This window comes from Mobula birostris, chromosome 4 (assembly GCF_030028105.1).
Source record: "Mobula birostris isolate sMobBir1 chromosome 4, sMobBir1.hap1, whole genome shotgun sequence".
Taxonomy (NCBI): Eukaryota; Metazoa; Chordata; class Chondrichthyes; order Myliobatiformes; family Myliobatidae; genus Mobula; species Mobula birostris.
The window spans coordinates 206,758,579-206,786,524 of NC_092373.1; the positions used below are offsets into that span (position 1 = coordinate 206,758,579).

Below are 27,946 nucleotides of genomic sequence, written 5' to 3' on the forward strand. Positions count from 1 at the left end.
GATCTTGACCAGTTAAAAAAAATGGCAGACTGAATTTAATGCAGACAAGTGCGAGGTGGTGCACTTTGGGATGAAGGATTTGCATGCTGAGTGGTAGGCCATTGAGGAATGAGGTAGAACAGATGGATTTGGGAATACAGATTCATAATTCCTTGAAGGTGGCATCACAGGTAGATAGGGTACTAAACAGAGTGGATCAAAATTGGGGAAGGAGCTTGGCATTCAGTCAATGAGCCAGTTCAGGCATTCAGTGAGGTGTCTGGTCTGTGCCTCTTCAGGCCTGGGCAGGGAAGCCCTGTGGTACTGGGCCTGTAATCCTGGCCATGAACTGTCCAGTGGTTTGCTCCCAGCCCTCAGTTACTCGCTTGAAAGTCTTATCATATGAGGAGCATTTGAGAGCTCTGGGCCTGTACTCACTGGAATTTAGAAGAATGAAGGGGAATGTCATTGAAACCAATTCAATGTTGAAGGCTTACATAGAGTGGATGTGGAGAGAATGTTTCCTACAGTGGGGAAGTCTAAAACCAGGGGGCACAGCCTCAGGTTAGAGGAACATCCAGTTAGAACAAAGATGAGGAGGAATTTTCTTTACCCAGAGGGTGGTGAATCTGTGGAATTAATTGCCACAGAGGGCTGTGGAGGCCAAGCCATTGAGTGTATTGAAGGCGGAGGTTGATATAGTTGAAAAATCAGGGTGTGAGAGGTTATGGGGAAAGGGCAGGAGAATGGGACTGAGAAGAAAATGGATCAGCCATGATCAAATGGCAGAACAGACTGGATGGGCTGAATGGCCTATTCTGCTCCAGTGCCTTTTGCTCTTAAAAATGTGCCCTCAATTTTCTGTCAGAAACATGGAGAATAATCTAGAGTACAGGCTACTCCCGTGTTACAGAGTGTCATGGTCCTGCAAAATGGCCCATATTGCATTTTTCAATACTGCAAATCCATGTCTTCTGTGTTGTTTTCGTCAAAAAATGCAAGGATTAAAAAAAACTAAATATTGTATTGATTTGAGTACATTCTCTGACATGAGCTCCATCAAAGTGAGTTCTGTCGCTCACATTTCTGGTTAGTAGTTTGTGAATTCTACACACAATACTCCAAATTAGGCCTCACCGTGTTATGCAGTTTCAACATAACATCCCAACTCCTGTACTCAATACATAGATTTATGAAGGCTGACGTGCCACAAATTTCTTTACGACCCTCTTTACCTGTGACACCACTTTCGATGAATTATGGACCAGTATTCTTGGATCCCTTTGGTCTACCACACTCCTCAGTGCCCTAACACCCATCGCATGTGACCCTACCCTGGTTTGTCCACACCCCACACTTAAATTCCATCCGCTATTTCTCAGCCCTTTTTTCCAGCTGGTCCAGATACCGCTGCAAGCTTTGATTGTCTTCCTCACTGTCCACTAGACCCGCAATCTTTGTGACATCCACAAATTTGCTGATCCACTTAACCACATCATCACTCAGATCATTGATATAGATGACAAAGAAGGAAGGACCCTGTACTGATCCCTGCAGCACTCCACTGGTCACAGGCCCCCAGGCAGAGAGACAACCCTCTAGTACCACTCTCTGGCTTCTCCCACAGAGCCAACGTCTAATCCAGTTTCCTACTTCATCCTGAATGCCGAGCGACTGAACCTGTGTAATCCTTTGGTGTGTTTTGTTTCAGATTTGTAACAATAACAACAACTGTTTCTGTGACGACGGCTGGGCGCCGCCTTATTGCAACTCCAGCGGGGTAGGAGGTAGTGTTGACAGTGGACCTGTGAAAGGTGTACAAAAAGGTATAAAACAAACATGTGGCAGAGATGGAAAGGAATATGATCCATTTACATTCACAAGGACAGCAGCAGAAATGTCCTTGTGCCCTGAGCGACGATTATTTCTGCGCTCTGCGGTGGTCTTTGTGTGGCTCACCACCATCAGCCCTCCACTGGGGAGAGACTGGCGACCAGTCATATAGTGTGGGAACATTCAACCCACCCCATCCATGCCAACCATTCTGACGTAATCCCATCCTCTTTCCTTTGGCCCATATCTCTCTAAATGATATCACAGTGAGAAAAAGGAGCAGAATTAGGCCATTCAGCCCATTGAGTCTGCTCCACCATTCCATCATGGCTGATCTATGTTTTCTCTCAACCCCATTCTCATGCCTTCACCCAGTGATCTTTCACACCTTGGTTAATCAAGAACCTATCAGCCTCAACGACCTGTCATGCACAGCCATCTGTGGCAATGAATCCCACAGATTCATTATCCACGGCTAAAGAAATCCCTCCTCCTCTCTGTTCTAAATGGACATCCCTCCGTTTTGAGGCCGTGTCCTTTGGTCCTAAACTCTCCCATTGCAGGAAACATCCTCTCCACATTTTAAGCCTTTCAATATTGGATAGGTTTCAATGAGTTCCGGTGAGCATAGGGTCTGAACCATCAAACATCCCACCTACGTTAACTCTTTTATTCCCAGAATCATTCTCAAGAACCTCCTCTAGACCGTCTCTAACGTCAGCACTTCCTTTCTTAGATAAGGACCCAAACTACTCTCAGTAATCCAAGTGAGGTCTCACCAGTGCTTACATTCTCAATGTTACAAACTTGCTTTTATATTCTAGTCCTTTTATGTACTTTCATGTACACAAAATCACATGTCTACTCTAACTATAGAATCTCCTATCACCACACAGTCCTCTTCTTCTCCCCCCCCCCCCCCCCCACCTCCCTTCTCAGCCACAGTGCTGGAGACCCAGACACTGTGGGTCCCCATGGTAGGTTGTCCTAATCAACAGTATTCAAAGCAGTATACTTATTATTGAGAGGAATGGCCACAGGTGTAGTCTGCACTGGCTACCTATTCCCTATTGCTCTCCTGACAGTGATACAGGTACTTACCTTCTGCAACTTAAGAGTGACTTCCTCCCTGTAGTTCCTATCCATCACCTCCTCCTCCTCCCATCTGTGCCGAAGGTCACCCAGCTGCAGCTGCAGTTCCTCAGCACGGGGACTAAAGAGCTGTAGCTCGGTGCACCTGCTGCAGGTGTGGTTATCCAGGAGGCTGGAGGTCTCCCAGAATTCCCACATTTCACACAAAGAACGCAACACAGCCCCGATGCTACCCTCATTGCACTAACAGACTAATAATGTAGAGGAAACTTACCTCGCCCAAACCTGTTCTTGCCTAAACCTGTTGAGCCAACGCCTCTCTAACACTGGCCCAGTCCAACAATGGCCACTCTGCTTCACCCTACCTTATTTTTCTTTGCCCTTGCTAATGAATCGCAATTTGATTGGGCCTTTGGTGAAAGCTGAAAGCCCGCAAATACTGCTTTTTAACTTACTTGCCCCTTGCTGGTGGAGCCTCCTCTGTCAATTCAATTGGGTTGTCGAAATAAATACATTTATTTGTCACATGTACACTGAAACACACAGTGAAATGTGTCATTTGCATCAACAACCAACACAGCCTGAGGATGTGCTGGAGGCAGCCTGCGTGTGTCACCACACGCTCAGGCAACATTCCCTTGTGTTTAAAAGGTAAAGGAATCTATCTTTGGAGGAAATTGAGGGGATTAGAGATTCTGAGGAACAAAGAGTGGACCCTTATTTACCTGGAATGTTTGTCCATCAGTTTTCACAGCTGAACCAGATCAGGTGTCAGAGACAACTGCAGGGTCCACCACCGAGTTTCACCAAAAGGACAAGGGGTCTCCAGGTAGGAAAGGTTTCTGCAAAGCCCCTGAACAACACAATTGATAGTTTTACCGTGAGATGCATGTGAAATGATGGCTGTGCCTGGCTCGCTGCTACTCACAGATAACAGCGTTAAGCAGCTGTGGGGTTTCTGTGCAGACAGTGGAAGTGGGAAGGGATGTGCGGCAAACCCACTAATACTAAACCTAATGTGGAACCAAGAACCCCTAACGTTAAGCAGGAGAGACATTCTGATGAAATGCTTCACACAACATTTTCAGAACAAATTTAATTTCCTAACGTCTATTCTCCTAATCTGTCTAAATCCTTTTGTCTGGACTGTAGTTCATCTGGTCCAAGTGACTTATCTATCTTAAGATCTTTCAGTTTCCTAAGCACCTTCTCCTGAGTAATAGCAACTTCACTCACTTCTGCAGCTGATACTGTCAAAGCTAAAACATCTTCCACAGTGAAGACTGATGCAAAATAATCACGAAGCTCACCTGCCCTTTTTTGTTCCCCATTACTACTTCAGTGTAATTTTCCAACGTCTCTCTTTTATTCTTTATATATCTGAATAAACCTTTTGTATCACCTTTGATGTTATTGACTAGTTTACCTTCATTTTTTTATCTTTTCTCTCTTCTCTCTTTATGACTTTTTTAGTTGTCTTCTGTTGGTTTTTAAAAATTTCCTAATCCTCTAACTTCTCACTAATTTTTTCTCTATTATATGCCCACTCTTTAGCTTTTATGTTGTCATTAACTTCCCTTGTCAGCCATGGTTGCCTCATCCTTCCTCCAGAATACTTCTTTTTCTTTGGGGTGTATCTATCCTGTGCTTTCTGAATCTCCAGCCACTGCTGTTCTGCCGTGCTCTCTGTCGGTGCGCCCTTCCAGGCAACTTTGGCCAGCTCCCCTCAGATGCCTCTAATTCCTTTTACTCCACTGTGATACTGATCCATCTGATTTTAGAACATAGAACGTAGAGATTTACAGCACATTTACAGACCCTTCAACCCACAATGCTATGCCGACCATGAAGCCTACTCTAGGATCTGCCTGGAGTTTTCCTGCCACATAGCTTTCTATTTTTCTAAGCTCCATGTACCAATCTCGTAAAAGACCATATTGTATCTCCTCTACCACCTTCGCTGGCAGTGCATTCCATGCACTCACCACTCTCTGTGTGAAAATCTTACCTCTGACATCCCCCTTGTACCTACTTCCAAGCGTCTTAAAACTATGCCCCCTGTGTTAGCCATTTCAGTCCTGGGAAAAAGTCTCTGACTATCCACACGATCAATGCCTCTCATCATCTTATACACCTCTATCAGGTCACCTCTCATGCTCCGTCACTCCAAGGAGAAAAGGCCAAGCTCACTCAACCTGTTTTCATTAGGCATGCTCCCCAATCAAGGCAACATCCTTGTAAATCTCCTCTGCACCCTTTCTATGGTTTCCACAACCTTCCTGTAGTGAGGTGACCAGAACTGAACACAGTACTCCTTGTGGGGTCTAACCAAGGTCTTATATAGCTGTAACATTACCTCACAGTTCTTGATCTCAATCCCACAGTTGATAAAGGCCAACACACTACACACCTTCTTAACAACACTGTCAACTGATGCCAATCAATATCAGGAAAGTTAAAAATCATCCATCACAAAACCTTATTATTCTTGCACTGTTTCAGAATCTGCCTCCCTATCTGCTCCTTGATGTTTCTGTTACTATTGGAGGGAGTCTATAAAGACTCCCAGTGGAGTTGTTGCCCCTTTCCTGTTTCTGACTTACACCCACAATGACTCAGTAGACAATCCCTCCATGACAACTTCTTTTTCTGCAGCCGTGACACTATCTCTGATTAGCAATGCCTCTTTTGCCTTCCTCCTGCCCTTCTTAAAACATCTAAAGCCTGGCACACTCAGCAGCAAATCCTTCCCCTGAGACATCCAAGTGTCTGCAATGGCCACAACATCATAGTTCCACACTCAAAGTTCATTCACCTTGTTTATGATAGTCCTTGCATTAAAATAGACACATCTCAAACCATCAGGCTGATTGCATCTTTGCTCTATCATTTGTTTATCCTTCCTCACAAACTCACTACAAGCTGTCTCTACTTGTACGCCAACTGCCCCATCCTCTGCCTCTTCACTGGTTCCCACCCTCCTGCAAATCTAGTTTAAACCCTCCCCAGTAGCATTAGCAAACCTCCCTCCCAGGATATTGGTTCCCCTCCAGTTCAGGTGCAACTCATCCCACTTGTACAGGTCACCCCTTCCCAGAAAAGGTTCACTTATCCAGGAACTTGAAACCCTGCCCCCTGCACCATCTGCTCAGCCACTCATTCAGCTGCTCTATCTTCCTGTTCTGACCTTCACCAGCTCGTGGCACTGGGAGTAATCGGAGATGACCATCTTGGAGATCCTGCTCTTCAGCCTCCTTCCCAACTCCCTCAACTTACTGCACTGGACCTCTACCCCTCTCCTGCCTGTGACATTGGTACCAATATGTACCATGACCTCTGGCTGCTCACCCTCCCCTTCAAGAATATTCTGCAACTGCTTGGAAACATCCTGGACCCTCACACCTGGGAGGTAACACACTATCCTGGAGTCTCTTTTGCTGCTGCAGAATCTCCTATCTGTCCATCTAACTATCGAGTCTGACTTCAGCTTACCCTTCTGAGGCTCAGAACCAGTCACAGTGCTATTGATCTGGCTGCTGCTGCCTCACCCAGACAGGTCACCCCCCACCCCCCCAGCAATATCCAAAGGGGTATACCTGTTGCTGAGGGGAATGGCCACAGGGAACCCTGCACTGACTTCTTTCTCCCCTTACCTCTCTCGGTGGTCACCCATCTACTCCCCGAATCCTGCACTCTGGGTGTAGCCACCTGCTCAAAAGTCGTATCTATCAAATGTTCTGCCTCCCGAATGATCCTAAGTTCATCTAACTCCAGCTCCTTAGTGTGGTCTTTCAGGAGCTGGAGTTGTCTGCACTTCCCACAGGTGTAGTCATCAGGGAGACTATCAGGTTCCATGAATTCCCACATCCTACAGGAGGAATGTTCCACTGCCATGTCTGCCATCCTGCCCGCACGGTACAATGGGCAAGCAAGACCAAATCAACAATAAAGGAAAAAAAAACTAATCCTTTTAACCTGTTTCTTTGGCCTCAGCCTCTTTGAGTGGGCAAGGGTCTGACAGATGGAGTAGAATGTTAGTAAATGTGAGGTCATCCACTTTGGAAGGAAAAATGAAACAGCAGATTATTATTTAAATGGTAAAAAATTACAGCATGCTGCTGTGCAGAGGGACTTGGGGAGTGCTTGTACATGAGTCACTAAAGGTTGGTTTGCAGGTGCAGCAGACTATCAAGAAGGCAAATGGAATATTGGCCTTCATCGCTAGAGGGATTGAATGTAAGAGCAGGGACGTCATGCTGCAACTATACAGGGTACTGGTGAGGCTGCATCTGGAGTACTGTGTGCTGTTCTGGTCTCCATACTTGAAGGATATACTAGCTTTGGAGACAGTGCAGAGGAGGTTCACCGGGTTGATTCCAGAGATGAGGAAAGATTGAGTCACCTGGGATGGTACTCGCTGGAATACGGCTCATGCAGTGCACAAGCTGCATCTACTTGTATACAAACTGTCCACTCCTTGGCCCTATCACACCAGTTCCCACCCCCCTGCCAGATTAGTTTAAAAATTCCCCAACAACTCTAGCAAACCTGCCGCAACGATATTAGTCCACCTCAGGTCCAGCTTTAACTGATCCCTCTTGTAGAGATGTTGCCTTCTCCAGAAGAGTCCAGATGATCCAGAACCCAGTCCCCAGCATCAGTTCCTCCGCCACGCATTCATCTGCCAAATCATCCCATTCTTACCCTCAATGGTATGTGGCATAGGCAGCAATCTAGAGATTACTACCTTGGAAGTCCAGCTTTTAAGCTTTCTACCCAACTCCCCAAATTCTCTCCTCAGGACTTCCTCCCTTTTCCTACCGAAGACACTAGTGCTAATATGTACCAAGATATATTGGCTTCTCCCACCTCTCCTTTTAGAAAACCAGGACCTGATTCCAGATGCCCCCGATCCTGGCACCTGGGAGGCAACGTACTATCTGGGTGCCTCTTTCATGTACACGAAATCACATGTCTACTCTAACTATAGAATCTCCTATCACCACACAGTCCTCTTCTCCCCCCCTCCCTTCTCAGCCACAGTGCTGGAGACCTGGACACTGTAGGCCCCCCTGGTAGGTTGTCCCAATCAACAGTATTCAAAGCAGTATACTTATTATTGAGAGGAATGGCCACAGGTGTAGTCTGCACTGGCTACCTATTCCCTATTGCTCTCCTGACAGTGATACAGGTACTTACCTTCTGCAACTTAAGAGTGACTTCCTCCCTGTAGTTCCTATCCATTACCTCCTCCTCCTCCCAGGGGATTAGAGGTTCTGAGGAACGAACAGTGGCCCCTTCATTTACCTGGAATGTTTGTCCATCAGTTTTCACAGCTGAACCAGATCAGGCATCAGAGACAACTGCAAGGTCCACCACCGAGCTTCACCAAAAGGACAAAGAGTCTCCAGGTAGGAAAGGTTTCCACAAAACCCCTCAACAACACAATTGATAGTTTTACTGTGAGATGCATGTGAAATGATGGCTGTGCCTGGCTCGCTGCTACTCACAGATAACAGAGCGTTAAGCAGCTGTGGGGTTTCTGTGCAGACAGTGGAAGTGGGAAGGGACGTGCTGTAAAAAAAAACTTACCCCTGACATCTCCTCTGTACCTACTCCCCAGCACCTTAAAACTGTGCCCTCTCATGCGAGCCATTTCAGCCCTGGGAAAAAGCCTCTGACTATCCACACGATCAATGCCTCTTATTATCTTATACACCTCTATCAGGTCACCTCTTATCCTCAGTCGCTCCAGGGGGAACAGTCTGAGTTCACTCAACCTATTTTCATGAGGCATGCTCCCCAATCCAGGCAACATCATTGTAAGTCTCCTCTGCACCCTTTCTATGGCTTCCACATCCTTCCTGTAGTGAGGCGACCAGAAAAGAGAACAGTACTCCAGGTGGGATCTGACCAGGGTCCTATATAGCTGCTGATTTGATGCCCTTCTTTACCAATAGAGCCACACCACCCCCTCTGTCTACTTTCCTTTCCCTCTGATATAACGTGTAACCTTGGACATTCAGCTCCCAACTACAACCATCCTTCAGCCACGATACAGTGATGGTCACGACATGATACCTGACAATCTGTAGTAGTCCTGAGTAGCCACTTTCGAGGAACTATGAACTTGGACCCTGAGATCTGGCTGCTCAGCGACCCCATTCAGGATCTTGCCCTTAACAGTGTACTGGCCCCTTGCTTTGCATTACCACGGCATAAAACCTCAAATTTATCTGGGTGAAACTCCATCTGCCATTTCTCAGCTCATATCCGCAACTGATCGATATCATGCTATATTCTTTGCCAGTCTTCTACACTGTCCACAGCTCCACTGATCTTGGTGTCATCCACAAACTTACTAACCCTCCCATCTACATTTCATCCAGGTCATTTATATACATCACAAACAGCAGAGGTCCCAGCACAAATCCCTGTGCAACACCACAATTACAGACCTCCAGTTTCATATCCCCTCCCTGTCCTCTCATTCCTTCGTCACTCTGACCTCCCCCCTCCTCTCTGCTTCCCCAAAACCTCCCAGTCCCCTCACTCCCTCTTCACTCTGACCTCCCCTCTCCTCTCTGCTTCCCCAAAACTTCCCAGTCCCCTCACTCACTCATCACTCTGACCTCCCCTCTCCTCTCTGCTTCCCCAACACCTCCCAATCCCCTCAGTCCCTCTTCACTCTGACCTCCCCTCTCCTCTCTCGTTCCCCAACACCTCCCAGTCCCCTCACTCCCTAATCACTGACCTCCCCTCTACTCTCTGCTTCCCTAACACCTGCCAGTCCCCTCACTCCCTAGTCACTCTGACCTCCCCTCTCCTCTCTCGTTCCCCAACACCTCCTGCTCTCCTCAATCTCTCGTCACTCTGACCTCCCCTCTCCTCCCTGCTTCCCCAAAACCTCCCAGTCCCCTCACTCCCTTGTCACTCTGACCTCCCCTCTCCTCTCTCGTTCCCCAAAATCTCAGTCCCCTCAATCCCTCCTCACTTTGACCTCCCCCTCCTCTCTCGTACCACAACACCTCCCAGTACCCTCACTCCCTCGTCACTCTGACCTCCCCTCTCCTCTCTGCTTCCCCAACACCTCCCAGTCCCCTCACTCGCTCGTCACTCTCACCTCCCCTCTCCTCTCTCATTCCCCAACACCTCCCAGTCCCCTCACTCCCTAGTCACTCTGACCTCCCCTCTCCTCTCTGCTTCCCTAACACCTCCCAGTCCCCTCACTCCCTAGTCACTCTGACCTCCCATCTCCTCTCTCGTTTCCCAACACCTCCTGCTTCTCCTCAATCTCTCGTCACTCTGACCTCCCCTCTCCTCTCTGCTTCCCTAAAACCTCCCAGTCCCCTCACTCGCTCGTCACTCTGACCTCCCCTCTCCTCTCTCATTCCCCAACACCTCCCAGTCCCCTCACTCCCTAGTCACTCTGACCTCCCCTCTCCTCTCTGCTTCCCTAACACCTCCCAGTCCCCTCACTCCCTAGTCACTCTGACCTCCCCTCTCCTCTCTCGTTCCCCAACACCTCCTGCTTCTCCTCAATCTCTCGTCACTCTGACCTCCCCTCTCCTCTTTGCTTCCCCAAAACCTCCCAGTCCCCTCACTCCCTTGTCACTCTGACCTCCCCTCTCCTCTCTCGTTCCCCAAAATCTCAGTCCCCTCAATCCCTCCTCACTCTGACCTCCCCCTCCTCTCTCGTACCACAACACCTCCCAGTCCCCTCACTCCCTAGTCACTCTGACCTCCCCTCTCCTCTCTGCTTCCCCAAAATCTCCCAGTCCCCTCACTCGCTCATCACTCTGACCTCCCCTCTCCTCTCTCAATCCCCAACACCTCCCAGTCCCCTCACTCCCTCATCACTCTGACCTCCCCCTCCTCTCTCGTACCACAACACCTCCCAGTCCCCTCACTCCCTCGTCACTCTGACCTCTCCTCTCCTCTCTGCTTCCCCAAAACCTCCCAGTCCTCTCACTTGCTCATCACTCTGACCTCCCCTCTCCTCTCTGCTTCCCCAACACCTCCCAGTCCCCTCACTCCCTCATCACTCTGACCTTCCCTCTCCTCTCTCATTCCCCAACACCTCCCAGTCCCCTCACTCCCTAGTCACTCTGACCTCCCCTCTCCTCTCTGCTTCCCTAACACCTCCCAGTCCCCTCACTCCCTCGTCACTCTGACCTCCCCTCTCCTCTCTGCTTCCCCAAAATCTCCCAGTCCCCTGACTCACTCATCACTCTGACCTCCCCTCTCCTCTCTCAATCCCCAACACCTCCCAGTCCCCTCACTCCCTCATCACTCTGACCTCCTCTCTCCTCTCTCGTTCCCCAAAATCTCAGTCCCCTCACTCCCTCATCACTCTGACCTCCCCTCTCCTCTCTCATTCCCCAACACCTCCCAGTCCCCTCAATCCCTCATCACTCTGACCTCCCCTCTCCTCTCTGGTTCCCCAACACCTCCCACTCCCCTCACTCCCTCATCACTCTGACCTCCCCTCTCCTCTCTGGTTCCCCAACACCTCCCACTCCCCTCACTCCCTCATCACTCTGACGACCCTCTCCTTGTTCCACAAAATCTCCCAGTCCCCTCACTCCCTAGTCACTCTGACCTCCCCTCTCCTCTCTCGTTCCCCAACACCTCCTGCTCTCCTCAATCTCTCGACACTCTGACCTCCCCTCTCCTCTTTGCTTCCCCAAAACCTCCCAGTCCACTCACTCCCTTGTCACTCTGACCTCCCCTCTCCTCTCTCGTTCCCCAAAATCTCAGTCCCCTCAATCCCTCCTCACTCTGACCTCCCCCTCCTCTCTCGTACCACAACACCTCCCAGTCCCCTCACTTCCTCATCACTCTGACCTCCCCTCTCCTCTCTCGTTCCCCAAAATCTCCCAGTCTCCTCACTCCTTCGTCACTCTGACCTCCCCTCTCCTCTCTCGTTCCCCAAAATCTCAGTCCCCTCAATCCCTCATCACTCTGACCTCCCCCTCCTCTCTCGTTCCACAACACCTCCCAGTTCCCTCACTCCCTCGTCACTCTGACCTCCCCTCTTCTCTCTGCTTCCCCAAAACCTCCCAGTCCCCTCACTCGCTCGTCACTCTGACCTCCCCTCTCCTCTCTGCTTCCCCAACACCTCCCAGTCCCCTCACTCCCTCATCACTCTGACCTCTCCTCTCCTCTCTCGTTCGCCAACACCTCCCACTCCCCTCACTCCCTCATCACTCTGACCTCCTCTCTCCTCTCTGGTTCTCCAACACCTCCCAGTCCCCTCACTCGCTCATCACTCTGACCTCCCCTCTTCTCTCTCATTCCCCAACACCTCCCAGTCCCCTCACTCCCTCTTCACTCTTACCTACCCTCTCCTCTCTGCTTCCCCAAAACCTCCCAGTCCCCTCACTCCCTCATCACTCTGACCTCCCCTCTCCTCTCTCGTTCCCCAACACCTCCCAGTCCCCTCACTCCCTAGTCACTCTGACCTCCCCTCTCCTCTCTGGTTCCCCAACACCTCCCACTCCCCTCACTCCCTCATCACTCTGACCCCTCTCCTCTCTGCTTCCCCAACACCTCCCAGTCCCCTCAATCCCTCATCACTCTGACGTCCCCTCTCCTAGTTCCACAAAATCTCCCAGTCCCCTCACCTCCTCATCACTCTGACCTCCCCTCTCCTCTCTCGTTCCCCAAAATCTCCCAGTCCCCTCACTTCCTCATCACTCTGACCTCCCTCTCCTCTCTCGTTCCCCAAAATCTCCCAGTCCCCTCACTTCCTCATCACTCTGACCTCCCCTCTCCTCTCTCGTTCCCCAAAATCTCAGTCCCCTCACTTGCTCGTCACTCTGACCTCCCCTCTCCTCTCTCGTTCCCCAAAATCTCCCAGTCTCCTCACTCCCTCGTCACTCTGACCTCCCCTCTCCTCTCTCGTTCCCCAAAATCTCAGTCCCCTCAATCCCTCATCACTCTGACCTCCCCTCTCCTCTCTGCTTCCCCAAAACCTCCCAGTCCCCTCACTCCCTCATCACTCTGACCTCCCCTCCCCTCTCTCTCGTCCCCCAAAATCTCAGTCCCCTCACTCCCTCATCACTCTGACCTCCCCTCTCCTCTCTCATTCCCCAACACCTCCCAGTCCCCTCACTCCCTCATCACTCTGACCTCCCCTCTCCTCTCTGGTTCCCCAACACCTCCCACTCTCCTCACTCCCTCATCACTCTGACCTCCCCTCTCCTCTCTCGTTCCCCAAAATCTCAGTCCCCTCAATCCTTTATCACTCTGACCCCTCTCCTCTCTGCTTCCCCAACACCTCCCAGTCCCCTCAATCCCTCATCACTCTGACGTCCCCTCTCCTCGTTCCACAAAATCTCCCAGTCCACTCAGTCCCTCGTCACTCTGACCTCCCCTCTCCTCCCTCATTACCCAAAATCTCCCAGTCCCCTCATTCCCTCATCACTCTCACCTCCCCTTTCCTCTCTGCTTCCCCAAAATCTCCCGGTCTCCTCACTCCCTTGTCATTCTGACCTCCCCTCTCCTCTCTCGTTCCCCAACACCTCCCAGTCCCCTCACTCCCTCATCACTCTGACCTCCCCTCTCCTCTCTGCTTCCCCAATTTCAACATGCCCAAAGTGACATCTCTCCTTTACTTCACTCTGTTGCAGATCGTTGAGTGTTCTGGCCAGAACAGCCTTTAACCTGATCTTTTGATCCCTACTAGAATGGCCTTCTCAACCCAACTCCTCCTCCCCAGTCCTTGCTGCACAAATTTGATCTTAGATCTACAAATCATGGAATGGCTGTTTGGGACTGCCTCTTTTTTCATTATATGTCAATGGTTTGGATGACAGCTTCGATGGCTTTGTGGCCAGGTTTATGGACGGCAGATGGAATGCAGTGTTGGGAAGGAAATGGTCATGCACTTTGGTAGAAGCAATAAAAGCATAGACTATTTCCAAAATGGGGAGAAAATTTAAAATCCAAGGTGCAAACGGATTTGGGTGTCCTCATACAGGATTCCCTAAAGGTTAATTTGCAAGTTGAGTTGGTGGTGAGGAAGGCAAATGCAGTGTTGGCATTCTTTTTGAGAACTAGAATATAAAAGCAAGGATGTATTGTTGAGACTTTATAAAGTACTGGCGAGACTGCACTTGAAGTTTTGTGAGCAGTTTTGTGCCCCTTATCTAAGAATGGTTGTGCTGACACTAGAGAGGGTCCAGACAAGGTTCACGAGAATGATTCTGGGTTTATCATATGAGGAGCGTTTGGAAGCTGTGGGCCTTTACTCTCCGGGATTTAGAAGAATAAAGGGATTTCATTGAAACCTATTGAATATTGAAAGGCCTTGATAGAGTGGATGTGGATAGGATGTTTTCAACAGTGGAGTCTAGGACCAAAGGGCACAGCTTCACAATAGAGGGATGTCCATTTAGAATGGAGATGAAGAGGAATTTCTTTAGCCAGAGGGAGGTGAAGCTGTGGAGTTTTTGGCACAGGTGGCTCTGGAGGCCAGGTCACTGGGTGTATTTAAGCCGGAGGTTGATAGGTTCTTGATTAGTCACAGCAAAAAAGATTATGGAGCGAATGCTGGAGAATGGGGTTTAGAGGGAAAAATTGATCAACCATTGTGAAATGGAGGATAGACTTGCTGGGCTAAATTGGCCTCATTCTGCTCCTATCTCTTATGGTCTTCGTGGGCCTTTGGACTTGCACAGCAAGGTACCTCCATTCATCAGTACTCTCGGGGACCCTGTCTTTCATGGTGCCATTGGCACCCGAAAATGCATCATCTCAGACAGAATTCAACGCCGCCTGCTCTCTCAGCACACCACCAACACACTGAGGCCTCTGCCCTCCATGTTGTCAACAGCTCTTCCGTTCTGTCACCTTGCGGTACCCCATGGCCACAGGCCCAAACCACCCAAACCTGCCTCTGACTCTTCCCATATGTGTTGGACATGATCCTGTTTTGTCTGGTGGTCTCACCTCTCTCCATCTCTCTCCACTCTGTAGCTAAGTTCCAGATGTCCACGGTGCTCCTTGCTGTGCTGGTGCCGCTCATGATCCTAATTGCCGTCGGTTTCGCCATCATGTGCATTCTGAAGAAGAAGAAGATGATGATATTCAAGCGCACCAGTGCGACAGCTCCCTCTCATCCAGCGGGAGCAACGAGGTACGAAGCTCACGGGCTGGAACTGTCGGGTCGTCAGCAGAGTGGCACGTGGGCAGCATTCTGGCTCGGGTGGGGCTGGGACTTGGATAGATGGGATGCGGGAGGGAGCAGGACATGGGGTGAGACAGGAGGGTCGAGACCAGGCGTGAGACAGGAGGGATAGGAACAGGGATTTAGGGGCTGGGAGAGTTGTGGGGAACAGAGACTGAGAGGGTTGGCATCGGGACCTGGGGGTCCCAGGTACAGGACCAAGGGCAGGGGAACAAAACCAGATCTGCAGAAAGGCCAATGCAAAGACTAGGGAAGGGGCGGAGGGGATTGGAGTAGGGTTTGCTTCATTGGGAAATGGAGTATGATTTTATTTCATTCGATAAGAACATGATTGGTCCAACCTTGTGGTGTCCACCTTGAAATCGTCCCGTCACTCTGCCTCCACACATCTCCGGGGAGGAGAGAATTCACCTCAGAGAAATTTCTCATCTTGCTCTGATGGGTGAATCGTCCTTCTGAAACTGTCCTACCCAATTAGGAGAAACATCCTCTCAGCAATACTCCTCTCCACCCCTGTCAGTCTGTCAGGATCTAAAGTTTCAGTGAAGTCAGCTTACATTTTCCTAAACTTCAGCAAGACTATCAGAGCTTGCAGTAGGTTCTGGACCAGCTGGAAAAATGTGCTGACAAATGGCAGGTGGAATTTAATGCAGACAAGTGTGAGGTGTTATACTTTGGGAGGACCAACCAGGGGAGGTCTTACAGTGGGTTACTGAGGAGTACAGTAGAGCAGAGGGATCTGTAAATACAGGTCCATAATTCCTTGAAGGTGGCGAAATAGTTAGATAGGGTCATAAAGAAAGCCTTTGGTAGATTGACCTTCATAGCTCAGTGTATTGAGTACAGGAGATGGGATGTTATTTTGAAAACGTATGAGACGTTGGTGAAGTCTAATCTGGAGTATTGTGTGCTGTTTTGGTCAACTACCTATAGGAAAGATGTAAATAAGATTGAAAGAGTGCAGAGAAAATTTACAGGGTCATTGCCAGGACTTGAGAACCTGAGTCATGGGGAAAGGTTACAAACACAGAAACATAAAAAACCTACAGCACAATACAGGCCTTTCAGCCCACAATACTGTACCAAACATGTCCCGACCTTAGAAAAATAGAGGCCTATGGGTAAGCCTAGGTAATTCCTAAGCTCCATGTACCTATCCAGGAGTCTCTGCAAAGACCCTATCGTATCCACCTCCACCACTGTTGCTGGCAGCCCATCCCATGAACTGACCACTCTCTGCGTTTAATAATAAAAAAATTTTACCTCTGACATCTCGTCTGTATCTACATCCAAGCACCTTAAACTGTGCCCTCTTGTGCCAGCCATTTCAGCCCTGGGGAAAAGCTTCTGATGATCAATGCCCCTAACGGGTTTGGACTTTATTCCCTGGAGTGTTGGAGAATGAGGGGAGATTTGATAGGTATACAAAATTATGAGGGGTATAGTGAGGATAAAGGTAAGCAGGCTTTTTGCACTAAGGTCGGATGAGACTAGAATTAGAGATTATGGGTTAGGGGTGAAAGGTGAAGTATTTGAGAGGAACCTGAGGAGGGATTTCTTCACTCAGAGTGGTGAGAGCGAGGAATGAGCTGCCAACACAAGTGGTGGATGCTGGTTTCAATATTTAAGAGAAATTTGGAAATGTACATGGATGGGGGCATATAGAGGGCTATGGTCCAGGTGCAGGTCGATAGGATGAGGCAAATTAATGGTTTAGCACAGACTAGATGGGCCAAAGGGCCGGCTTCTGTGCTGTAGTGTCCAAACTCTATGAACATTGGCTTGTTCATCTATCTTCCCAGAAGCAGGAACATCCCTGTGACCCTTCTCCACTCACTCCAAGTACACCCATCTTTAACCAGAGACCAAAACAGTGTTGGCACATGGCCAAGTGGTTAAGGCGTCGGTCTAGTGATCTGAAGGTCGCTAGTTCGAGCCTCAGTTGAGGCAGCGTATTGTGTCCTTGAGCAGGGCACTTAACCACACATTGCCCTGCGATGACACCGGTGCCAAGCTGTATCGGCCCTAATGCCTTGGACAACATCAGTGGCGTGGAGAGGGGAGACTTGCAGCATGGGCAACTGCTGGTCTTCCATACAACCTTGCCCAGGCCTGCGCCCTGGAAACCTTCCAAGGCGCAAATCCATGGTCTCATGAGACTAACGGATGCCTATAAAACTGTCCACACTACGTACTCCAGGTGTGGTCTCAGCACTGCTACAGAGCTGTCCAATTTGTTCTCCTCTGCCCCCTGTATCAGAGGCCCATGTTCCGCTCCCCATCCTCGTTACCTGCTGAACCCTAGAACTTCAGGTCCTTTGCGTCACAACCTTTGTAGCCTTACGGTGTTCAAATAATAATTTCCTTTTCATCCTCCTTTTCCATGTTATCTCCATATCCTGTCCTTATCAAGCATCTTGACCATAAGACTTAAGAGCAGAATTAGGCCATTCGACCCATCGAGTCTGCTCCACCATTCCATCATGGCTGATTTATCGACTCTATCTTCCCCATCCCTCTGCCTTCTCCCAGTAAGCTTTGACACCCTGACTAATCAAGAATCTATCAATTTCGGCCTTAAATGTACTCAATGACTTGGCCTCCACAGCCGTCTGTAGCAATGCATTCACAGATTCACTACCCTTTATTCTGAGGCTGTGCCCTCTGGTGCTAGATTCTCCCACTGTTGAAAACATCCTCTCCATGTCCACTCTATCTAGGCCTTTTAATATTCAATAGGTTTTAATGAGATCTCCCCTCATTCTTCCAAAATCCAGTGAGTTCCGTTCCAGAGCCAGTGACACTCCCCATGCATTTCTTGACCTGAAATTTTGACTGTCCATTTCCTTCCATAGATGCTGCCTGATCCTCAGAGTCCCTGCATTGCCTTGTTTGATGTCCAGTCACACCACCTTGTTGACTGATTCTTAAAGCAACAAATGTCCAATCCTGTTCGATAAGGACTGTCTACAGCACTACCTTGTAAATCCTCATACCAGCCTCACCCCTAGTCACCACCCTCTTTTCCCTCGCCGATCACTAATTCTACATAACCCCAGGGTCTGCCTGCTCCCTGCAGTCAACTCTCTCTCGCCCTCATGAATCGCAGTGTCCAATGTACTTCATTCTATTTACCAAATATTGAAAGGCCTAGATAGAGTGGATGTGGAGAGGATGTTTCCTATAGTGGGGAATTCTTGAACCAGAGGACACAGCCTCAGAGTAGAACAGAGGTAAGGAGGAATTTCTTAAACAACAGGGTGGTCAATCTGTGGATTTCATTGCTTCTGTGGAGGTCAGGTCATTGGGTATATGTAGAGTGCAGGTTGAAAGGTTCTTGATTAGTCAATGGCTGGAGTTGAGGAAAGATAAATTCACTTGTTTGTGGGATGGTTTCACCAGAGCTGGGGACAGGGAGGGCCATTGCCTAGAGCACAGCATTTACTATGCTCAATGGGACGAGTAATCTCCACCACCAGTGACTGAAACTTTTCTTTCTCAGGACTTCGGAGAACACCTTTGTATTTGTGTATGACTCTCAGAGTGCTCACCAACACAGGTACCATGTCAAACTCTCTCATATCTATCTCTCCTGTCCGCCCCGCCGGTCTCCGGACTCTCCCGTCCGCCCCGCCGGTCTCTGTCCACCTGTCGGTCTCTGCATTCAGCTGATCACCCTGGCGATTGCCTCCAGTTCCAGCATAATTCCACCATGGACTCCCATTCCCCTCAGACCCTCGAATCTCTCCCCACATTGATCTTGCGTGCTGGCCAACAGCTGCCATATCTGTCATTTGAATTGAATTGATTTTATTTCATATACATGAGGAGTAAAAATCTTTATGTTACGTTTCCATCTATATGTACAAAGTGCAATCATAGTAACTTATAATAAATAGAACAGTCAATGTAACATAGAAATGCACTCAAATCAACGTGAGTTAATCAGTCTGATGGCCTGGTGGAAGAATTGTCCCAGAACCCATTTGTTCTGGCTTTTATGCTGTGGTACCGTTTCCCGGATGGTAGCAGCTGGAATAGACTGTGGTTGGGGTGATTCGGGTCCCCAATGATCCTTCAGGCCCTTTTTACACACCTGTCCTTGTAAATGTCCTGAGTCATGGGAAATTCACATCTACAGATGTGCTGGGCTGTCCGCACCACTCTATGCAGAGTCCTGTGATTGAGGGAAGTACAGTTCCCATACCAGGCAGTGATGCAGCCAGTCAGGATGCTCTCAACTGTGCCCCTGTAGAAAGTTCTCAGGATTTGGGGGCCCATTCCAACTTCCTCAGTGGTTAGAGGTGAAAGAGGCGCTGTTGTGTCTTTTTCACCGCACAGCTGTTGTGTACAGACCACGTGAGATCCTCGGTGATGTCGATGCTGAGGAACTTAAAGCTGTTTACCCTCTCAACCCCAGATCCATTGATATCAATAGGGGTTATCCCCATACCCATTTCTTCTGTAAGCCACAACAAGTTCTTTCGCTTTTGCGGCATTGTGGGAGAGGTTGTTTTCTTGACACCACTATGTCAAAGAGATGACTTCTTCCCTGAGGCCATCTCGTTATTGTTTGAGATCAGGCCAATCAATGTAGTATCATCAGCAAATTTAATTAGCAGATTGGAGCTGTGGATGGCGATACAGTCATGGGTATACAGGGAGTAAAGGAGGGGACTTAGTACACAGTCCTGAGGGGCTCCTGTGTTGAGAGTCAGAGGGGTGGGGGTGAGGGAGCCCACTCTTACCACCTGCTGACGACCTGATGGGAAGTCCAGGATCCAGCTACCCAAGGCAGGGTCAAGGCCGAGGTCTCTGAGCTTCTTGTCAAGCCTGGAGGAAACTATAGTGTTGAATGCTGAACTGTAGTCCAAGCACAGCATTCTCACATAGGCATCCTTCTGCTCCAGATGTGTAAGGACGGCATGTAGAGCTGGGGCTATTGCGTCATCTGTCGATCGGTTGAATTTGTAGCTGAATTGTAGAGGGTCCAGTTTGGGTGCTAGCAAGCTGCAGATGTGATCCTTGACCAGCTTCTCAAAGCATTTGCTTATTATTCATTTTCAATCTTTTTATTAATTTTTTAAAAAGTACATATATACAAACGAGAGGAGAATTATCCCACATATCTATATCAATAACAATACATATAAAAGGTAAAATAAACATGATCAAGATCATACATAGTATTAATCTAATAATATATAGTAAAAAATAAGATAATCAGTTCTCATCATTTCATAAAAAGATAAAGAAACTTATATAAATATTAAAAAGAACCCACTATTCTCTATAAACAAAAGGTAAAAAAAAAAGGAAAAAAGGGGACTGGGCAGCCCATACTGAGAGTAAAAGCAAGAAGAAAGAGAAAATCTGATCAAATCCAAAGTTTCGAGAAAGTAACTGGAAGAGCAATAAATCAAACCATATGAAGATATTGAATAAAATGTCGCCAGGTTTCTTCAAATTTAAAGAATGTATCAAATGTCTGACTACTTATTTTCTCTAAACTTAGACAGGACATAATGGAGGAAAGCCAATAAAAAACAGTAGGTGGATTAGAATCCTTCCATTTAGGCAAAATGGCTCTCCTAGCCAATAAAGTTGTAAAAGCTATCATCCATTGAGTGGAAACAGGAATATATCCTGCTTCCGGTGGAATGATCCCAAGAATTGCTGTAAATAAATTCGATTGTAGGTCCAAATTCAAGACTTTTGCTTATTATTAAGCTGCGTTCGACAGGACGCCAGTCATTCAGGCATGTTACCTTGGTCTTTATTGGTACAGGGACAATGGTGGATAATTTGAAGCAGGAGGACACTTTACACTGGGAGAGGGAGAGATTAAAAATGTCAGTAAATACCCGTCACATTCCAAGTACTCGCCCTGGGATGCTGTCCGGTCCCGCAGCCACTGTCGCAATGACTGTCCACTCATTGGAAACCTCTGTGTACCTCAGCTCAGAGATGACCAGGTTGCAGGTTGTAGCAGTGGCTTTCCTCGGAGGCTCATAGCTAGCGACATTGAACCTCTCACCTTACCACTCAGGAGTTGTTGTAGCTGCCCTGCCGCCACCCAGATGCACGAAGCATCTCTCTCGGTGAAGCAGTGACTTCATTGAATCTGGCGTTCACTCTGTTGTCTCTACACTGGAGAAACCAAATGAGACGGTCACTCTGCAGAAGGCATCACCTCCGTAGAGGAGCTGGATAGCAAACTCGACCTGCAAGGACAACTTGTCACACCATGAACAAAACCAAGCCCCGACAACCCAGAGATCGAAAAGCAAATGAGTGAAAACCTGGCAGATGATGTAAACACAATCTCTCAGAGTTGACTTCATCCTGGGACCTTATACCTGTACTGGAAAAATGAACGAGGCAGCCCGCTTTTGAATGGAGATAAAGGGAATACAGGAATATGGACCAATTCACCAAATAAGTCGTTAGGAATCTATCATCATCGAGTCGTACAGCATGGGACGGGCCCTTCAGTCCATCAATGACAACCACGATCCCCATCTAAACTATGCCATGTGCCTGCATTTGCCACATTCCTCTCTGATTCATGTACCTGTCCAAATGTCTTTTAACTGTTGTATGTGCCTTTGGCAGCTCGTCCTACGTTCCCACTGCTGTCTCCTTTCAATCTGTGCCCCACACTGGGAAAACTATCTACCATTTGTAATATGATAAACCTTTGCGATCACCCCTCTGCTTTGTTGCTCCAGGGAAAACCTTCCTCGCTGATTCGATCTCTTTGTAACCCCAGACCTTCATTCCAGTCAACATCCTAGTGAATCCCTTCTCCACCTGTTGCTCCCACACGCTTCCTGTAGTGCAGTAACCAGAACTGTGCACAAAGCCCCCAGGTGTAAGCTGACAACCTGTGTTGTGCTAAGTGCTGAATTCTGCACCGTGAAGGCAGGCAAGCTGAACACCCACCTTCACTGCCCTCTCTGCCTGTGTCTCCATTTTCAGAGCGCTAAGTACTCAAACTCCAAGGTCACTCTGTACATCAATGTCTCTAAGCTCCCTGCCGTTTACTGTGATGTCCCAAGGAGTGCTGTTGCAAGAAAGCACCGTCAATCATCATGTCCCCCACTAGCCAGGCCATCTTCCCTTCTCACTGCTGCCGTCGGGAAAGAGGTACTGACAATGCCGGGGTCAGGAAGAGTTACCACCCCTCAGCCATCCGGCTCTTCCACCCTAAGACAAAGGAGCAGAACCCGGCCATTCGGTCCATCGAGTCTGCTCCACCATTTTATCATGAGCTGATCCATTCTCCCATTTAGTCCCACTCCCCCGCCATCTCACCATAACCTTTGATGCCCTGGCTACTCAGATACCTATCAATCTCTGCCCTACCCGGAGGGGATAACATCACTGATTTCAGCTCGAGCTGACTCCACAACCTACGGACTCACTTTCAACGACTCGACAACTCATGTTCTCAGTATTATTTATTTATTGTATTTGACTAGTTTGCTGTCTGTTGCACATCGGTTGTTTGTCTGTGTGCGATATTTCATCCATTCTATCGAGTATCTTTGCATTTACCATGAAAACTTGAAAGAAAATGAATCTCAGTATAGTATCCGGTGATATTTATGTACTTTGAACTTTGAAAGTGTGTCACTGTCTATGTGCTGGTATCGATCTGTGCTAAGTTAATGTTTCTGGAGAATGACACTGAACATTCAGAGGGTTTCTTGTGATTCATTCCATTTAGACCTCACCTTGCCGACCGTGCAGGAATACAGGTTTCACCACCCACTGCCAACTTGTGACAGAGCCAGACGGTGAGTGAATGTACACCCCGAGCTCACAGGCCGAGATCCGTGATTCCTGACCACAGCCTTGCGGAGACTTTGGCCTCACACCACCCCAAGCACCCACCCCCGCAACCACCACCCCCAGCTGCTGGGACGTATTGTCAGTGACTGAGATTTCACCAGCAGACACTGAGTCCCCAGCCTCACACCACCCACCCCCCACCACCCCCAGCTGCTGGGACGTATTGTCAGTGACTGAGATTTCACCAGCAGACACTGAGTCCCCAGCCTCACACCACCCACCCCCCACCACCCCCAGCTGCTGGGACGTATTGTCAGTGACTGAGATTTCACCAGCAGACACTGAGTCCTCAGCCTCACACCACGGCTGGAGCTACTGACCGGAGCTCTTTGAGGATATAGTGAACACAGTGGATAGAGGGGGACAGATGGACATTATTTACTTGGATTTCCAGAAGGTGTTCGATATGGTGCCACTTAAAAGACTTGTGCATAAGATAAGGGTACATAGAGTTGGGGGTGATGTATTAGCATGGACAGAGGATTGGTAAACTAATAGAAAGCGGCGAGTTGGGACACATGGGTGTTACTCTGGTTGGCAATCAGTGGTGAGCGGTGTGCCACAGGGGTTGGTGCTGAGCCCACAACTGTTCACGATATACATTAACGATGTGGAAGAGGAGACTGAGTGTAGTGTATCTATATTTGCTGATGATACTAAATTGAGTGGAAAAGCAAATTGTGCAAAAGACAGAGTCTGCAGAGAGATATAGATAGGTAATTGAGTGAGCAAGGGTCTGACAGATGGAGTACAATGTTAGTCAATGTGAGGTCATCCACTTTGGGAGGAAAAATGGAAGATCAGATTATTATTTAAATGGTAAAAAATTACAACATGCTGCTGTGCAGAGAGACTTGGGAGTGCTTGTACATGAATCACAAAAGGTTGGTTTGCAGGTACAGCAGGCTATCAAGAAGGCAAATAGAATGTTGGCCTTCATTGCTCGAGGGATTGAATTTAAGAGCAGGAAGGTTATGCTCCAACTGTACAGGGTACTGGTGAGGCCACACCTAGAGTACTGTGTGCAGTTCTGGTCTCCTTACTTGAGGAGGGATATACTGGCTTTGGAGGCGGTGCAGAGGAGGTTCACCAGGTTGATTCCAGAGATGAGATGGTTAGACTATGAGGAGAGATTGAGTCACCTGGGACTGTACTCACTGGAATTCAGAAGAATGAGAGGGGATCTTAGAGAAACATATAAAATTATGAAAGGGATAGATAAGATAGAGGCAGGAAAGTTGTTTCCACTGGCAGGGGAGACGAGAACTGGGGGACATAGCCTCAAGATTTGGGGGAGTAAATTTATGATGAAGATGAGGAAGAACTGCTTTTCCCAGAGGGTGGTGAATCTGTGGAATTCTCTGCCCAATGAAGCAGTGGAGGCTACCTCAGTAAATATATTTAAGACAAGGTTGGATAGATTTTTGCACAGTAGGGGATTTAAGGGTTATGGAGAAAAGGAGGTAGGTGGAGATGAGTCCATGGCCGGATCAGCCATGATCTTGTTGAATGACGGAGCAGGCTTGACGGGCCAGATGGTGAACTCCTGCTCCTATTTCTTATGTTCTTACCTCGCTGGCCAGCTGCTGGGGAGCATCGACCCTTGTCACTCTGAGATTTCAGCCGCAGACACGGAGCCTTCAGTCTTACTCTACACCCCCCAGCGCCTGGGGAGCATTGACCATTGAGACTGACTGAGATCTCACTGGCAGACACCGAGCCCTCAGCCTCACACCACCACCCCCAACTTTGCCAGGACTGGAGAGGAAGTGGGCAGGTTCTATCTGACCTGCTGAGTTCCTCCAGCAATTTGGATATGTTGCTCTGGATTTCCAGCATCTAGCAATCTCGTGTTTCTGATTTGCCATATGTATTTGGATGATGTTAGCAGCAAGATGGAAAGATTTGACCACAGCAGTGGAAAGAGATTGTCTGTCTGTATACTCATTACCACTCATACTCACTAGCCACTCATTGGAACTCTCTTCTGTCAACAGATTCAGACATCAACTGGACAACTACAACAGCCTATTGATTGTACAACGTCTGTGATCACAGCTTTTCACCATGTTTAAATCCCGGAGCACGTGGGGTGGAGTTGCTGATCAGAATCAATCCCTGTTTAACTGATCACTTTCCCAGCGGGACCGGAAAGGATGGGGGAGGGGGGCCGACTGAGCAGCTGCAACTTTTCATGAAGAAGTATCGATATTTACATAGCAATAATTACTCTGCACATTGTAAAGAATAACACACCAGGTGAATTTTGTGATTTTCTGCGGGATTATGAACACTCCTGGCAACTTCATGAACAACTAAACTATGGCCAACAGACTCATCAAACCATAAATATGTAGGGTTAACCAAAGCAGGTGTAAATGGCGTCACTGGTTGATGCTGAACTAATTAAACTAGTGATTAAATATTCCACTAAAGTAACCATTTCTGCCTACACAATGTCTATGTCCTCACATCCATGTGCCCATCGAAACATCTCTTAACAGCCTCTAATGTATCTGCTTGTACCGCCACCACAGGCTGGTGATTCCAGGCACCCACCTCTCTGAAAACAAAAGTGCCCTTCACATCTCCTTTGAAATTACCCCCCTCTCACCTTAAAGGCATGCCCTCTGCTATTAGTCATTTTAACCCTGTGAAAAAGATACTTGCTGTCGACTCTACCTATGCCTCTCAATCTTCTCGACCTCAATCAGATCTCCCCTCAGACCCTGCTGCTCCAGAGAAAACAACCCAAGTCTGTTGAAACCCCCGTTAGAACACATGCCCTCTAATCCAGGTACGTCTCTTCTGCACCCTCTCCAAAGCCACAGTGTCCTTCCTGCAATGGGACGACCAGAACTGTATGCAATGCAGCCTACCCAGAGTTTATAAAGCCATAAAACCATAAGATAGAGCAGCAGAGGTAGGCCATTCGGCCCATCGAGTCTGCTCCACCATTCGATCATGGCTGATCCAATTCTTCCAGTCATCCCAACTCCCCTGCCTTCTCTCCATACCCTTTGATGTCCTGGCTAATCAAGAAACTACCCATCTTTGCCTTAAATACACCCAATGACTTGGCCTCCACAGCCGCTCATGGCAACAAATTCCACAAATTTACCACCTTTTGACGAAAGTAATTTCTCCGCATGTCTGTCCTAAACTGACATCCTTCAATCCTGAAGTCGTGCCCTCTTGTTCTAGGCTCCCCTACCATGAGAAATAACTTTGCCATTTCTAATCTGTTCAGGCCTTTTAACATTCAGAATGTTTCTATAAGATCCCCCCTTATTCTCCCGAACTCCAGGAATACAGCCCAAGATCTGCCAGATGTTCCTCATACAGTAACACTTTCATTTCTGGAATCAGTCTCGTGAATCTTCTCTGAAACCTCTCCAATGTCAGTATATCCTTTCTAAAATAAGGAGCCCAAAACTGCACACAATATTCCAAGTGTGGTCTGACGAGTTCCTTATAGAGCCTCAACATCACATCCCTGCTCTTATATTATGTATCTCTAGAAATGAATGCCAACATTGTATTCCTCTTCTTCACCACCAACTCAACCTGGAGGTTAACCTTCAGGGTATCCTGCACAAGGGCTCTCAAGTCCCTTTGCATCTCTACATTTTGAATTCTCTGTCCATCTAAATAATAGTCTGCTTGTTTATTTCTTCCACCAAAGTGCATGACCATACACTCTCCAACATTGTATTTCATTTGCCACCTCTTTGCCCATTCCCCGAAACTATCTAAGTCTCTCTGCAGGCTCTGTTTCCTCAACACTACCCGCTCCTCCAGCCATCTTTGTATCATCATCAAATTTAGCCGCAAATCCATTCATCCCATAGTCCAAATCATTGACCGACATCGTAAGAAGCAGCGGTCCCAAAACTGATCCCTGTGGAACTCCACTGGTAACCGGCAGCCAGCCAGAATAGGATCCTATTATTCCCACTCTCTGTTTTCTGCCGACCAGCCAATGCTCCACCCATGCTAGTAACTTCCCTGTAATTCCATGGAATGTTATCTTGCTAAGTAATCCTGCCAAGTAATCCGTAATCTCATCCTTAACTATTGATTCCAACAATTTTCTGACCACTGATGTCAGGCTAACAGGTCTATAGTTTCCTTTCTGCTGCCTCCCACCCTTCTTAAATAGCAGAGAAACATTCGCAATTTTCCAGTCATTGGGTACAATGCCAGAATGTATCGATTCTTAAAAGATCGTTGTTAGTGCCTCCGCAATCTCTCCAGCTACTTCCTTCAGAACCTGAAGGTGCACTCCATCAGGTCCAGGAGATTTATCCACCATCAGACCATTAAGCTTCCTGAGCACCTCCTCAGTCGTAATTTTCATTGCACAAACTTCACTTCCCTGACACTCTTGAATGTCCGGTATACTGCAGACATCTTCCACTGTGAAGACTGATGCAAAATACGCATTCAGTTCTTCTGCCATCCCTGCATCTCTCATTATAATATCCCTAGCGTTATTTTCTATTGGTCCTATATCTACCCTCAATTCTCTTTTACCCTTTATATAGTTAATAAAGCTTTTTGTATATTAGTTGCTAGCTTCCTTTCATAATCCATCTTTTCCTTCCTAATGACTTTCTTAGTTTCCTTCTGCAAGTTTTAACAGCTTCCCAATCCTTTATCTTCCCACTAGCTTTGGCTTCCTTGTATGCCCTCTCTTTTGCTTTTACTTTGGCTCTGACTTCACTTGTCAGACACGATAGTGTCACTCAGGTTGGAGGAACAACATCTTATATTCCGTCTGAGTAGCCTCCAACCTGATGGCATGAACATCGACTTCTCTAACTTCTGCTAATGCCCCACCTCCCTCTCGTACCCCATCTGTTACTTATTTTTATACACACATTCTTTCTCTCTCTCTCCTTTTCTCCCTCTGTCCCTCTAAATATACCCCTTGCCCATCCTCTGGGTCCCCCCCCCCATCTTTCTTCCCGGACCTCCTGTCCCATGATC

The 27,946-nt window shown here is 48.0% G+C and overlaps 1 protein-coding gene across 5 annotated transcripts in view; it reads left to right on the plus strand.

Moving 5' to 3' along the window:
• Window positions 1-27,548, plus strand: part of LOC140196911 (disintegrin and metalloproteinase domain-containing protein 12-like) — a 212,993-nt gene extending 185,445 nt beyond the window's left edge. The window contains exons 18-24 of one of the 5 annotated variants that reach the window (XM_072256841.1): window positions 1,691-1,805; window positions 3,650-3,733; window positions 8,232-8,315; window positions 14,887-15,046; window positions 18,600-18,656; window positions 22,830-22,899; window positions 24,952-27,548. In XM_072256841.1, the coding sequence (XP_072112942.1) occupies window positions 1,691-1,805; window positions 3,650-3,733; window positions 8,232-8,315; window positions 14,887-15,046; window positions 18,600-18,656; window positions 22,830-22,887 (558 nt within the window). In that variant the 3' untranslated portion in view covers window positions 22,888-22,899; window positions 24,952-27,548. The remainder of the gene's footprint in view (window positions 1-1,690; window positions 1,806-3,649; window positions 3,734-8,231; window positions 8,316-14,886; window positions 15,047-18,599; window positions 18,657-22,829; window positions 22,900-24,951) is intronic. The other 4 variants (XM_072256842.1, XM_072256844.1, XM_072256843.1 and 1 more) reach the window with 4 other exon arrangements.
• The last annotated feature ends 398 nt before the right edge of the window (window positions 27,549-27,946 follow it).